Raw genomic sequence first — 16,542 nt, 5'->3', positions numbered from 1 at the left:
ATTAACTTTAGTACAGGGTCAAGAGCACGTCAAACTTGACACTTAACTCTTAAATCCAACTCTATGCCGCTTACGATAAGTTCGTCCAAAGTACAAAGTTTCAAGCTTGATGTGCTCTTGACTGTACATATTTAAAACTGTAGATAGCGACACTTGGATAAAATAAAACAAAAAATAAAGTATTTAATCACGAAAATTGAAGTATGAGGTACTAAATAAGACGCATAAATAGTAGTTTAAGTGACTGTTACGTAATGAAAGGGTTACGAGTGAGGGTTTTCACAAAAACATCTCACGAGTGTTTTAATGCCTAATTATGTACAGTTACATACACTGCTTTATCTACACACATATTATGAGCTCTCTGTAATGTGTTCAGGAACCGCATGTTACGACTGGCGAAATGGCGGTAAATAAAAACTTTTCTCAAGCATGTCACACAACCGTAGTTTTTATTTTTAATTCATAGACAAACTAGAACCGGCCCGAACTATCATATCGTTCATTATCAAGTAACGTGTAAATTGTCAAAATTGTTTGCTATTGACATTTCATTTCCAATAAAACTTCATCTCGACTGATATTAGAATTGAGGTCCAATCAAATTGTTTTGTTTTTCAGAGATGTTCGAAATTACAATGTAATAATAACATCGAATTCGATGTTATTATGAAGCAATTATAATATTTTCACAGATAAGAGTTTTGTTCTAACAAAACAGTTTACCTTTAAGCTGGTCGTAATTTGCGGTTTTTGAACACATTATAGACAATTTATGATATGTGTATAGATAGATAAACATATTTAAAATACATTTTAGGAATGGTCAATTCAAATTCAGTGACAGTTATGAAAATTGGTGAAAACAATAAACTATCGTTGAACAGATAACAAGTCGAAGGTTTCTCAATGGTATACTTTTTGATTTCGATAGTTCGCAATACATTGTATAGATGGCACTGATTTGAATTTATTCTCGAAAGTAAATAACGTTTATGGGCGCGTTTCCATAATGTCGTAACGTTTTATTTATCGTTGGACGACTGTCGCGTCTAGCCTGTTCACATATCACGACTTTCTGTCATGACCACAGACATATATCTAGATCGATGCCGCAAGTATAGCAATTTATATTAAAACCAAGCGTGCCACTTGTTTTGTACCCACTATGACGCCACAAGAGCTATTTGGTGATGGAAACCTCCTTCCGCTCGCTCTAAATCGATTGATTGAACGGAATACGTTTACGCGTATTCCGTCCAATTAATCGATTCTAAATATAATAATTTTTGTTCAAATATTTGTTGATTACAAGTAGTCGTAATAATAATATAGTACAAAAATACTAGAATAAGATAGTAAGTCCTTTATTTTACTTGTTTTTAAAAAATGTTGATTACTTAAAAAAATTAAGAGTAATTTTTAATAGACTTCAAATATTGAAATTATTGTCCTTCCAATAAAATGAGCTTATTATACAACATCTTTTTGTAATAGAAGATCTTATCGATTGACTTAAATAGTGAATACGCACGTCAATATATGGACTTGCGACTGCCTTAATTAATTTTACTAGATGGTTTTCTGTTGGTAATTGATTAAATTGATGAATGGCAAGACAAATGAAAATGTTACTGCTGAAAATAAATGGTAAAATCTTATTAATCAGAAGAGGTTTACTTAATGACGGCCTCGTGTGAATTTTTTGTGATTTGTTTATTATTTCTCGGATTTCTAACTCTGCTACTCTGCACATTTGGATAGCATGGTGAAATAAACTAGACCACCTTCGTCCTCGAAAGCAACGAACTCATACCTATGACCAACTCCAGGTTTTTGTAAAGACGGCGCACTGTTAATTCTTTGCATTATATATTTTTTTTGTATTACTCGTACTACATCCGGCGATGTATGTAATTATTTGCTCACTATATTCGGACTGTCGAGGCAACGTGCTAACATTATCGAAACTACAGATACTACAAAACTGAAAAAAAAACGAAACTTACTAAACGTTATAACAAAAGAGTTATAGAATATTTTTATAATATGCTAAGGTTATAATAATTTTCGTCCCTTTGTTTTCAAAATCGATCAGAATCGAGAACAGTGTTGCCTAACGTATACACCACTAAATGTTAAATTTGGCCAAAGAAATGTACAAGCGGCCGTACCACGAGTCTGAATACATTATACAAAAGTGCGTTCTTCGATATTCATTGCGTATTAACAAAGGATCACAAATATATCGCACCAAGTAAAAGCCGCAATGTATTACAAAACATGAGCTTACACTCGGTTGCATATTTCTTTCCTCGAAATTCATACAAAGCCAAAATAATTGTTGTTAAAATAAATGATGCATCTCCTGACTACAAAATCACTTGCCCGTGGAAGGAAACGTCCCTGTTTACCCGTTTACCCACGGTTATGGTGCTTTTGCAGTTTATAATGGCACAATTATGCATTTTACGCGTTTTCGACTGGAGTTTATCTATGACAACGGGTGAGCGCGTTCTGAAGTGTAGCAGCGGCAAGTAAGTGAATTTCACTTACACTTATACACTTATTATACACTTGCGGCGTCTATCTAGATATATGTCTGTGGTCATGACTGTGTCGTGGACGTTTATTTTTTCTTTGAACGACTGTCGTGTCTAGCTAGTCCCACTAGATCATGACGACAATTTATCGGTTCACAACAATCGCCTTGTCGTATCGTTTGAAGCTGCAATTATCTGTCGTCACATTTTTATCGTGACGTCGTTCTAGCTCTTCCCACTGTCACAACAGTCTGTCGTCGTAACGTCAAAAAAGTCGTGAACGACAGTTAATCATGTTTTACTATATATGAATAACTTCATTTAAATATCGAGTTCTTAGGTTTTCGCGATTGTTACACATAGGAAATGAAACTATTTTTCCGGATTTAAATCGCGTATATTAGTTCTTTAAAAAAAACCAACGTTTCGGGCCCTTTACGGGTCCTTTACAGTCAACCGTGACCATGGGACCTGTAAAGGGCCCGAAACGTCGGTTTGTTTGAAAAAACAAATATACGCGATTTAAATTCGGAAAAATAGTTTCATTTCATTTAAATATACAAGCTACGACACATTGTTTCGAATTCGGGCTGGCCAATCGGAGCGCACAGTTGTGACAGTAATGGTTTGGCAGAATAGTTTTCAAACAAATTAAATGACATTTCGTCTCTATTTCTGGGTATATACTCGATGGGAAAAAAATACTGTAATTTGTAATTAAAATTACACCTGTGAATTTTCCATGCGTGCGATGTGGCGTGTCGTCGTACAGTAGTACGTCGTCATCAATGACCTGAGACTGCGTCATAACCTCTTCTGCAACATAGTAAAATTCATTAATTTAATACAACCAACAAATTGGCCGTTGCGGTCAAGCGAAGGCGACTTTTTCATGATAACAAGTCCCCCGACTGCACTGCCACTGCGCCCGCCGCCATGAGAAATAGGTTGACAAATCTCACATGTCTGTAATTTCACCAGCACATATAAAAAAAGGATATTTAATTATTAATACAAAGATGGATAGGTACAAACGGCACAATCAGATGGCCTGCGAGATCACCAGATCTCACCCCTTTAGATTTTTTTTGTGGGGATATGTTAAAAATCAAATTTACTTTAAATCCTATGCGAGTGTAAACGAGTTGAAGGCTGAGGTTCAGAATACGATTTGTAATACAATTCATCACAACACGTTATTAAAAGTTACTCAAAATGAATTCGTTAAAAAATTAAATTTGTGTATATCCAAGAAAATGGAGCTCATTTCGAGCAACTAATTAGTTAAATTACCATTTTTTAAGTTTTATTAAAATACGTTAACATTTCATGGTTTTTTTTTCCTTTTTTATTATTATTATAATTAACCCTATCGATCGATGCAATAAAAGTGCAGGGTGCATTTTTTTCAGATTAAAGCGGGTTCGATAACCGCGTGTTGCTACAAATTTTCGAAAATCTATGAATGCAGTTTTATTTCTTTTAAAAAATAAAGGAATGTTTCCTTTAAGTAAAATTTTCTGTCAGTATTTAGAGTACTTTCCCTCCAGGTGGCATTACAAATTTCCACCCTGTATAAGTCAAATAGTGAGTCTGCCATTTCGAAGCTTTAATGGGTCAGTTTCAGATTAACCCGTTCAGGGACAGTAACAGCGTTTACCGCATAATATAATTTAGCAGCAGTAGAACAACTTGTGAAAGAGTTCGTCCAGGGAAATACTGCCACCTCACCTATTTATGCCGCCAGGCTTACACTACCTACTAAGCATTACTGCGTTCCCATTTTGAAGGGTAAAGATGCTGGTGAAAGTACAGGCACGTGGGACTTTTCTAGTTATGTCTCGGTAACGGGCGCAGTGGCAGTGCCCCTAAGAACTTTGCGATTTAAAGCTCTAAATTGCACTGCAACTGTCACGGATAGGCGTGTCGCTTACCACCAGGCGCACGACTTGTTCGTCCCGTCACTTGGTATTATAAAAAAATATTTTTACCTGTGTCACAAGAAACCACGGTGCTTTTCTGCCATGAGTATGGACCCTCCTTGGTTGGGTTAAGGTCCTCTTGAATTGGTACTTCTGGAACCAGTTCCTTCTGAACAGGAGCACTGGAGAACGGGTCCTTCTGAATAGTATTTCTAGGGGCAGCATTCTCTTTCACAGCACCTTCATCTTCGACGTTCAGTAGGGAGTCATCAAGAACCAGCTCGTTCACAACATACGGTGGAACCTCCACTGTACCTGAAACAACAAAAGTCGAAGCATTGCGCTACAGTTAAAGCGATAATATGAATTTTATACCGGGTGGAACAGAACGACCGACAAAGCCGAAAACCGTGAAGAGTCTTAAATATGTACTTAACTGTGCTGAAAGTCTTTTTGCTCTAAGTGTAATAGTTTCCAAGTTATTCAATGATAAAGATTTGCTTGAAAAGTCTGTATTGTCAACCCTACATCATAAAACACAGCTGTTTGGAGGCAACTACCGGGAGGTACTCAGGGCAAAAAACTTTGAAATTTAATAGGTCGCTGACCTCCGTCGTTGATCAGCACCCCATCAGTCGCTTTCTTTGATCAATCACTTTGTTTGATCGGTCATTATGTGAATCATGATTAATTATTCGGGTATTTTATTGTATTATTTTGAGAGTAATTAACACCCCTAAATTCCGTGTTTGACGACCCAATATTTACATTTACCGAAAAAATGCACCTCTCATAGAATCTTCGGGAGACATGTTGTTTCTAAACTATGCGTTGTTATAAACTACCTACAACAACTTAAGAAAAGTAAAGTTTTCTAAATGATTCTGACATGAGTTCAACCATGTTTTCTGCGTCATAAGATAAGACTAACTTAAATAAACATAACTAAATTAAGTAAACACGTTCTACAACATGCGTCAAATACTCAAATTACAATAGTCTCGTAACCCTTAATCCGACCCTGACGTAAAATAGTAAATTGAGGCAGCCAATCACGTCGCTTATAACCTTAGAGGTTTAGAGATTTGATACCTGTTATCTGTTTTTGGCAGCATAATTGGGAGATCGTTTTTTTGTACTAGTCTATTTTTCAATGCATTTGGAAATAGTTTTAATTTACAATACAAGAATTTACTAACTTTAAAACGAAGAGTTCATTTTAATGAGATCAACATTTAAAATGAAAATTTCTGTTAACTTGAGATGAGTAGTTGAAATTTTAATAAATGTAATGTGAAAATAAATAAATCGGTGCTTGGAGGTCTGCAGACCACCTCCACGGTTCGTTTTCTTATTTTTGAGTATCGATTATCACATTGTTAAATTTGATTATTTATTACAATTCATTAAACGACCTGCAGTTACCTTACTTTTACTTTTGAATTGCTCATGGTACTTATACCAGACAAGACGATTATTGCGAAACCTATTTCTTTATCATAATTGTTTTTTTTTAAATTAACATTTAGATATTAGTTATCAATGATATCCGATGCGTACGCCGCCGCCGCGCGCATCTCTATGCAGAGTTGCCAAGTAAGCAACTTTGTCCCTTTATGTGACGATTTGACATCAAAAGCGTCTTTTATAACTAGCGACAAAAAAAATTTGGTATTTATTGGTGCGTATTTAATTAGGTTTAATCGTTTAAAATTTAACATTATTTTTATCTTAGTATTCAGGAGTCTTTTGCTTGTACTGTGACCATTCTGTTTAGTGATATTTGCTTTAGTCTAATTGGTAACACTTTTTCATTCATAAATTAGTTCAAAATGACTGGTTGTTTGGTAACTCGTGGTCTCATGTTTTTCTCGTGTTTACAACACAAAACAACGTTTACTTATTAATTTTTGGGTTGTGACAGCAACTTATTGGAATAGTGCTGTTTATAAGTAGTGTTTGTATTAAGCAAGTAAAGTGTATTAGTGTGTTTGTGTGGAAAACCACATCGGCGTGTGACCGGCACACCCAGGAATGTGTCTGAAATGTCTGAATGTCTGCAAGAGTAAAGGGGACGTGGACAAATCGAACATCCTTTTAATTTAAAGTAAGTTCAATGTTTTTTAATTACCTATTCAAGTGAGTACACTTATTTCTTTTGCGAGTGCCAATGACACGAACGCCGCCTGTGGGGCAGTAGATGTACTAACACGATTGATTCGCGTAGGGTTGTTGCACCGCGAAAGGTTTAAATCTGGACGAACATTTTCCAACTGCTCTGATTTTCATTTAAAGTAAATAAAACTCATGCATGTAGGGTTCTTAACGTGATATTTTCGGCTTTGTCGGTCGTTCCGTTCCACCGTGTATATTAGAGATGTCCACAGTGAATAAATCTAATCTAAGAAGAAGCGAGACAATTCCCTTTTTTTTTAAGATATCAAGTGATGGGACGTTGCATTTGTGGCACCACAATATGAACAGCGCACATCACTATTATCACATTGACTATTTATTCACTTTTTTATTCCTTTTGTCTGCGATCGGTTCACACTGAAAATATCTCGTGAATCTAGTCCGGCATTATTAATTTATACATGGCATAACACCTGTAATACATGTATTTGTTTTTTTTTTTGTAAAAGAGGTAAGTTTTATACGTAACTATATGTATATGTCAAAGGGATATTTTTTATTTAAAATGGAACTTTGAGATGGATGGAGGAACTTCTAAACCATAGTAAACAAAAAACCGGTAGTTTTAGAAGTTTCTGTGACAGTTGCACTGTCAACCAGAACTTTAAATCACAAAGATAAAATCAAATTAAATTATTTATTGTGTTGTACGTACGTTTAGAAGGTCTTATATAACATTGTTGTGTCAGTAAGTATTGCCAATTTCATGGCATACAATTTGCGTCATGAAATTATTTTAACAGTACAGTTTTAATTACAAAATGTCAAATCTTAATTTTAATTTCGAGTCTTTATAATATCGTACATGTCATTGTTTTGTCGTAGTTAATTATTATTTTACGTTATTGTCATTTAAATAATCGCTGACTTTGTAATATCCTTTCCTGGTTAATAAATTAAAAACACACTTTTTAAAATTGGTAATGTCATTTGTATCAAGGATGTGATTTGGCAGCTTATTGTACAATTTTGGCGCCATCGCACAAATATTTTCATGAAAGAGGGTACTCTTGCAGGAAACCAGTTTCAGAAGGATTTTTTCGAACAACAAGAACTATTTCACATATATATATGTCGAAGGAACTGTTAACAGTCTCAGCTGTTGAAAGTGTGGTATACAACTATCCATACGACACAATCCGTAAATCGCCCGAACACATCTTTTTTGTGCAATCAATACGTCCGTACTGCGTTTGACATTACCCCAGAATATGATGCCGTATCTTATGATTGACGCGACGTATCCGTGGTATGCCACTAGTAATGCACCTTGGTCCACAACTTAGATAGTCTCCATAAAGCGTATGCAAATCGATTTATTCTCATACACAAGATTTCTAAATGTTTTTCCCATGTTATATTATTAGATAGATTCCTAAAAATTTTGTGACTCAGGGTGATCTCAGGGTTACTGCCACTGCGCCCGTCACGTTGACACTAAACGTGTGTCGATCGTGATCGATCGAATCAAAATGATAATAGATATAATAGCACCCATGACCCGATAACCTGGGTTACTAGCTTCTAAATAACCTAATCATTTTAGAGTGTCATGGGTCATGCGCGCAATTCGACTTTATCACTATAATTTTAGAGATTATTCAACAATTCACAATATTATTGTTGTCTCGTGCACTCTCACGTGGCGTTTTAAAAGCCATATGATGTCATGAGAGACGGGTGACCCGCTAAAATGTCGAACATAATCGAATCATTTGACCTGATTATATTACTCATGGGTCATGATCGACCCGGGTTATCAAAAATGATCGACCGACACAGGTCTAGTTGAGACATAAGTTTACCAGTCCCATGTGCCTGTAATTTCACCATCACCCTTACTCTTCAAAAACTTAAACGCAGTAACGTTCACAATGCTTGGCGACAAAAATAGGTAAAACTCTACTGCTATTGACAGACGCTATACCAACTAAGCCACGGAACGAATCAGCGGACCTCACGAATTTTTCTATGTGCTTGCGTCGTGTCTTTGTATTTGATTTTTCAACGGCTTTTTAGTCGTAGCGCCATCTATGAAAAATCTATGAAAGATTTATCACCCAGTTAGTACCTTTACAGCTACCAGTAGTACGGTAAGCTAGAAGACGTCGGTTCCAATCTGGCCGGATCGAAGAAATTTTTTCTGAGTGTTCAATCTTTGTATTAATAATTATAACAAACTAGTGGAGTAATTTCACAAAAAAATAATTTAATATCAAATCAATAAAAATTTAAAACACAATTTAATGTAATAAATTCGTTGATGGGCCGAGTTTACGCTTGACAATGACAGCTTCACCAACCCGTGGTAACGTATAATGGAAAACTGACACTGGCTACGATCGCCATATTTCTTATATTATTCTTATAATACTGACACTGCCTAGTGGCCGCCATTAAGACAATGATAATAATTTATATTAATTTAAATAATACACCAGTACCAGTGTAGGTATAGCATGCAAAATGGAATATTTTTTTAATATTAAAAACATGTTTTCTAACTATCGATTAAGTAGGACCACATCCCTCGTTGAGTAGCGTCAGTTTAAGGTTAACAATTCACGGAGCGGTTTCCATCGCGCCCGCCGGTGCTGCGGGACAGCGGTTTTATTTCAATATTCACAACCCTGCAAGTTTGTGCGGGCACGTAGCCGCCGCGGTTGCGGGCACGAAACCGTTGGGGTTGCCGAACGAACCGCGAAGTTAGTGGGAGTTAATTGCAAGTCGCGCGGTTAATAGAGAACTCATCCCGCGTGCGCCTGCACCACATTGCGCCTGAACCGACCACCAAAGTGCGCGGACGACGACGGCCTGCGCGGTTCTACTAACCCCGCCGCGGCAACCGCGAGCAACCGTCACCACTACAGGCATAAAACGCGCTGCGAAATATGCTACTAATTTTACATACTTAACTATCACATTATACAGATGCTGCGGTCCCGCAGCAGACGTGGGTGAAAACCGCTCCGTGAGTTCTTAGTGTAACGAAAAATGAGTTTCAGCGCCATCTAACGTGTAGTTATTATATACTAGTAGCATTTTTACTAAAACGCCATCTGATGGTGACTGGCTGAACCAATTTGAAAAAAAAAACTGAAATATTGTAATATAACTCTTACTTAAGTGACTGCAAGGTTCATTTTGTTAAATTTTAAAAAGTGTGTTACGTCGTTTTCACGTTTTAAGCCCTACCCAATCTAAATCTTTAAGTTATGGTAGTGGATAATAAAGCGTAACTTTGAATTGCAAACAAGCTAAAAAGTGGCGACATCGGTACCCGATCTTACATAGCATCATTACATATCTCCCCGTTTTTTCTGTATCTATGGGCAGAAGTCAGTCAACAAAATTTTTCAACAGAATATAATTCCTAATTATTGTTTCTAAAACAAATATTACTGTGCAAACTACATTAAAAACATATATCAATTCAAGTCCAATCAAAATAATCTTTATTTCATAGGTAATCATTATTACACTTGAAATCGTCATTGGTTAAACTCTACCAGGCATCCGTAAGGTAGATTCCCTTGAGAAGAATGAGCAAGAAACTTTAGGGTTTGCTCTTTATAAATAGCATTTGTACACATTCAACATTTACAATACTTTTTTTTCTTTCAAACATCAGAGATCGAGACTACCTCCATGAGCTAGACGGATTTTTGTCATCCAAGTACGCAGAAGTTGTATAATAACCTTTAGTATAAAGTTTTGTTGCACTATAGTTTTAAACCTCGTGAATGGCAAATTTTGCATATCAACCGGAATCTTGTTATAGAAGCGTATACATTGCCCATTGACCTACCAACAAACGACAATAATTGCCCCTTAAATGAATTTGTGACTTTGTGAAGACGACTATCAAGAACAGCTAGTTTATTTTTATTCCTCATATTAATGTTACGTCTGTCACTATTTTTCATAAAGAAATTACTATTCCTTTTAACATAAATTACATTTTCATAAATGTACTGTGAGGCTAGTGTAAGGATGTTAATTTCCTTAAACTTATCTCTCAGATACTCTGGGGTTCAGATTGTAAATTGCCCTAACCGCACGTTTCTGCAGGACAAATATTCTATTAATATCTACGACATTACCCCAAAGCAAAATGCCGTATGCCGTATGTACTTGCAAAACATACGAAAGTACTTTTTTGCTAAACTTAAACTTTTTTTAAGAATTTAACTTATCGGATGGTTAGGATCATTTGACAAGTTACCGTTAAATATCGACGAGAACAAACGGACGTTCGGAAACTTTTATTCGGTAACTATGGTCTGAATAGAGTTACTCGCTTTTGCCTGTCGAGAAGTTTAAGTAACATACTACCTTTTCTATGTCTCGAGTCTGGGTGTTTGTGGAGCCATCGTTGTTTCCCATATATAGTAACGCACACAATATACTAATGTGCGCAGCGCTATGGTCTAACGTCCACTTTTACGTTCATTGTTTAATCTACTAGTTTAATCTAGTAGAACTCCGAGTTAGTCCAAGAAAGTACTGCCACTTTACCTACTTGTGAAATTAGATGCACATGGGACTTGTCAACTTATGTCTCAGGATGATGAGCGCAGTGGCAGTGCCCCTCAGATCTTTGCGATTTAAAGGAGTGGCACTGCAACTGTTATGGCCAGGCGTGTAGCTTACCATCAGGCACAGGACTTGTTCGTCCCATTATTTTATATAATAAAAAAAAACTTTTTGATTACCTCTGCGGTCGAGTGGTATGAACACCAGTTTCCATGGTGTCGGCATTTTGAGTTTCCGGGTTCGATCCCCGGCCGGGTTAATGTGTAAAACTTACTTTTCTATTATCTCGGGTGTGGGTGTTTGGCTACAGTCATTGTTTCCGATTTTCATAGCACGTGCTTTAGTTACTTTGGGATCAGAGCAACGTATATGATGTTATCTAAACATACAGATTGTACCACATCTAATAAGATTTTTTTTAGAACATGGTCCTCTTTCTCTGGTTATTATTTTAATGACCCTGTATACTTTAAAAGTACTAGGTGCCTTTAGGAATTTGATATTTTTACCTATGGCACAAGAATCCATGATGCTTTTCTGCCATAACTTTGGACCCTCCGTGGTAGGGCTAACCCAAGTTGCGTACACTTCATTTGGTACTTCTGGAAACAGTTCCCCTGGAACAGCAGCTCTGGTGATCGGGTGCTTTTGAATAGCAGTTCCGGGAGGAACGTCCTCTTTTACAGCACCTTCATCTTCGACCTGCTTATTTATACCCGTCTCATGAACCTCTGCTGTACTTGAAACAATTAAAAACAATACATTGCACGATGCACGGTATAGCTAAGAACAATATAAGTTTGTACGTTGCACTACAAATTTTACTGTCAACCGTGGCCATGGGACCTGTAAAGGGTTCGAAACGTTAGTTTGTTTGAAAAAACAAATACACGCGATTTAAATCCGGAAAAATAGTTCATTTCCCATGTCTTTATTTTTTATCGTTTTTAGTACGTGTTTCATCTAACAATTTTTTCAAGGATATTTACCACTTGGCTTCCACGTACGCAGTGGAAATTCACATAACTGATCATCACGTAGTGGGGCAGATGTCAAATTTAAACAAGGCACAGCACGTTTCTTGAGGCGATTTCGTTTCTTGTTCAAATCCGTGTCTTTAAAATGGAGGCCACATAAATGCTTTCTAGTATGTAATTTTTCTATAGGCAAATTAGGAAGATCTTCATTACCGGTTATTCGCACCCATTCTCTGCAACTAATAAGAATTTCTATTTTCACTGGATCAGCTTACGTTAAGAAATTGCCGCGCCATCTAAGGGTTTGTGTAACATGCAGCCGTTTGTACTAACATAATCGCAGTGTGCAAGCTTAGTAATAAGATACTTTACGGTAACTCCATACAACGTAGCAGCAAGTTTGTACGCGAGGAACTAGTTCCTTTTGCACGATCTTAATAGTTCACCTGTCTTTTAGCAGAGAACTAGTAAAGAGAACGGACACTTCCGCCCCTCCCTAGCTTTAGATACCGCACCACGCCCCGCACGTTGCCGGTCACATTGACTGAACGACAACAAGGCTTGCCAGCGAGCCGTTTTCGCGCGAAGACGGCTTTGATATTTGAATATAATTTTCATTTATTCATTACGAAACTTGTACGTTAACATAAAACATCATTTTACGTTACTATTTATAATGGTCGTGAATTGTGCTGTGTACAGCTGTTTATCATCATTTTCCGAAAGATGAAACGAAGTAAGTAAAAAACCTTATGTCTGAGACTCATTCAGTTATTGTTTTCTTCATTTATTTACTGCAGAGATATGTATGTATAAAAAATACAGATTTATTATATCAATATAATGAATGAGGCGCCATGACTTCGTGAGCTAGTAGACAAGGGTTCTCGAATTTTCAATTCATATTGCCAATAAATATTACGTAAGTAGCGAATATACCTAATTATTAACTAAACAATGATGATCAACTTGGACACGAAATTTCAAATACCTTGGTTACCTTATTTAAAAGTACATATCCAAAATATAACATTCTAAGTGCTAATTAAATGTTTATTGAATTGATATTCAATTATTTTTTGTGAAATTACTCCACTAGTTTGTTATAATTATTAATACAAAGATCGAACACTCAGAAAAAACACTCAGAAAAAATTATTTGGAACCCCGTCCATCACAACCACACACAAACATTAGAGAAAATTCAGAAGACATTTGCTCGAAACTTATACAAGAAGATGTACGGATATTACCCCTTACTTTATCCGACAGCATTTATTTTAGGCATGGTAAATTATAGAATGCTAGAAGTGAGACGCAATCTGGCTCTGGTAACTTGTGTGTTTCGTCTGGTACGGGGAATAATATGTAAACCATTTTTGTTGTCCAAGGTAGGATTTATGGTACCTAGAACTAATCTGGTGCGACTTCATGGAATGAGGTTATTTGCAGTACCTACCACACGATGTAGAGCGAGTGAGATGGCCCCCCCTGCCCCGAGCACTTAAGTATCTCAGGGTCGTATTCTAGAACTCTATTCAATGCTCAAGTCAGGATTGCACTGGCAATAGGACCCTAATGGCAGGGACTTGATTATGATTTCGAGTGCTTTGAATCATACTCAAGTCCTGACTTGAGCATTGAGTAGAGTTCTAGAATACGACCCTAAGTCAGTTGCTTAACTTTGACTCCTCATTGGACCTTTTTGCATGCTCAGAAACAAAATTCATATTTTCTGCAGGACACTATCTGGAGTCCTTGACTGGAGACAGCAGTATTAAGTGTTAGTTTAAAATGCAATAACAAATGGATTTTATCTTTTTTTTTTGTCATTAATGTTCATCTGTAATATATTATTGTTTATGGTATTGTATTTAAAATTTTATCAATTTTCGTATTTTATTCACTTTTGTAATTGACTTAAGATTGATTGTTCATTTAGCTTTAAGTCTTACTATTGCGTTTGGGTTGACTGTAAGCAATATGTAATAAATAAATAAATACGCACGTGTAGTTCTTAGACTATGGAAACCAAAGGACATGTTATATTGATATATATAAATAAGAGTGTGTTGATAAAAATACGTCGCTGCAGCATTAAGGATGCGGCAGTGGCAATAATGTTACGTTACAACGGCTTGTGTTATTTTGCTGTCTATAAATCATACAATAGCCCAAATATTTCATGTAATTAGACTTATTAAGTAGTTTATTCATAAGTCTTGCCGAATTTTGTTTTGGTTACTTTAGATCGCCAGCTTGTTAATTTTGATGATTATTGATAACGATTATTTTGAGATAGCGTTGTTCTTAGCGGTACAGGTAAAGTACCTCTAAGCGGATGATTGTTTCTTTTTTAATAAAACTGGACACGTGGCTACTGTTGATTTGAAGAATCGTTGTACCGTGAATAGTGATTGGTACACAACCATTTGTTTGCCGGAAGTTATTGACAAACTCCGTAAAAATAACCGTAAACGCCGTATCATCTTGCAACACGATAATGCCAGTTCTCACGCGACCAGCCAGACAAATGAATTTTTGAAGGTGAACGACGACGTTGACCTTGTGAGCCATACCGCGTACAGCCCCGACCTGGCACCTTTATGACTTTTATTTATTTCCAAAAATAAAGAACTAGTTACACGGTCAACGATTTTCATCAACTGAAGAGGCTGTCGAAGAGTACGAAAAATATGTTTCAGGGATTGTCACGAAAGTCGGAAGAGTGGCATAAATGTTTCCAAAATTGGTTCATTCGTATTAAAAAGTCCATTAACGCTAACGGAGAATATTTTGAGAAACAAATTCATTTCTAACCATGTATACTATTTTTTTCTTATTTATTCAGGAAACTTATAGTGCGCCCCACGTATTATCGATACTCTGTTATTAAAACAATTCACAACGAGGATTTTATTTTTTTTATTATAATTTTTATTTTTAAAGTTAACCTACAAATGAAAAAAGAAATAATAATTGTAAATATGGTTAAGTAATATAACATGTTTGTACTGACACTATCTCTTGCTACATCTTCTGTTACACCAGCCTTTCCCAAAGTGGGTGATAACGCCCCCTTAGGGGGGCGGTAAGAGACCCAGAAAAAATGGGGTCCTTGTGTAGAGGCTTAGGGGGAGGTTTGCAATTTCATCTAGGAAGACTCTAAGGGTCGTATTCTAGAACTCTACTCAATGCTCAAGTCAGGATTGCAATTGAAACACAAGCACTGGAAATACGACTCTAATGGCAAGGACTTGAGTATGATTTTCAGTGCTCACTGCAATACTCATGTCCTGACTTGAGTATTGAGTAGAGTTCTGGAATACGACTCTAGACACCGACTGAGCTCTCGACTTGTGAACATTAAACTAATATTAATTAAGAGATTGCTCAAACTAACTCGGTTCGATATTTCTCTCCGTATAGTTCATATATCTGTCCTGTTTTATTGAATAAATAAAACAAAAATCATGTCAATCGGTCGAAAGTAGACACAAACAAACAAATAAAAAGGCAACAGACACAGTTTCGCATTTTAATAGTTATTAGTATTCCTAGATAGATAATTTTCGTAGGTAATAGACCGCGGGCAATCATGTTTTAGCAAGTTTTTGTTAAATAACTAGATTTGTGCATTCCTGTATCAATCGGCTGGTTCATAGAATACTTGTTCTTACTTGTTGACTACGACTGAGCTTCGAATGAGATGAACGAGTTTATGCATGTTTGTCTTATTCCTGTCGGTGCGTGCTGCTTATGCAATCGTGTGTAAACAACGTAATATTTATTTTATTTTCATTAGCGGTTTCGCGCGTAATAGATAAGCAGTACTTAAGTTCAACACTTACTTACGTATTTCTCAAAACAAAACAATGTCGGAAGAAAAAAGAGGAGTCGGCAATACTGTGCGGAATATATTAAATTCGGATTCATTGAAAATCCCACAAGCCCATCGTCGCCTTTGTGCCTTCTGTCTAAAAACATTTTCGAATGAAGCAATGAAGCCTTCAAGACTGCAAGATCATTTGAATAAAATGCATCCAGATAAGAAAGACAAGAATGTAGCATATTTTCAAGACCTAGAGAAGAAGCGTAATACTCAGCCAAGTGTAGCAAAACTCTTTTCGGCGGCTGCTAAGCAAGATGACGACGGACTTCGAGCTTCATACAATATCTCTTTGTTAATTGCTCAAAAAGGCAAACACAAACATCGGAGAAGAGTTAATTTTGCCAGCAATAAATGAAGTAATAACTACTGTGCTTCATAAACCGGCCGCAGATATTATTTTGATTTATAATTGATGAAATGTCTGAAAACATTGAAGAATCATTGTGCAATCATCTGAGGACTAGTCAATTCTCAAT

General features: G+C 36.3%; 1 protein-coding gene across 1 annotated transcript in view; it reads right to left on the bottom strand.

Moving 5' to 3' along the window:
• Positions 1-16,542, bottom strand: part of LOC113228288 — a 40,420-nt gene that overhangs the window by 22,510 nt on the left and 1,368 nt on the right. The window contains exons 2-5 of the mRNA XM_026461553.1: positions 12,187-12,413; positions 11,707-11,937; positions 4,535-4,780; positions 3,273-3,359 (exon numbers count right to left, since the gene is read on the bottom strand). Coding sequence (XP_026317338.1) covers positions 3,273-3,359; positions 4,535-4,780; positions 11,707-11,725 — 352 coding nt within the window. The 5' untranslated portion in view covers positions 11,726-11,937; positions 12,187-12,413. The remainder of the gene's footprint in view (positions 1-3,272; positions 3,360-4,534; positions 4,781-11,706; positions 11,938-12,186; positions 12,414-16,542) is intronic.

Source organism: Hyposmocoma kahamanoa, unplaced genomic scaffold, assembly GCF_003589595.1.
Source record: "Hyposmocoma kahamanoa isolate Upper Pololo Valley unplaced genomic scaffold, ASM358959v1 224, whole genome shotgun sequence".
NCBI classification, from domain to species: domain Eukaryota; kingdom Metazoa; phylum Arthropoda; class Insecta; order Lepidoptera; family Cosmopterigidae; genus Hyposmocoma; species Hyposmocoma kahamanoa.
The sequence above is the reverse complement of the archived record's forward strand: the minus strand, read 5'-3'. Positions and strand labels throughout refer to the sequence as shown.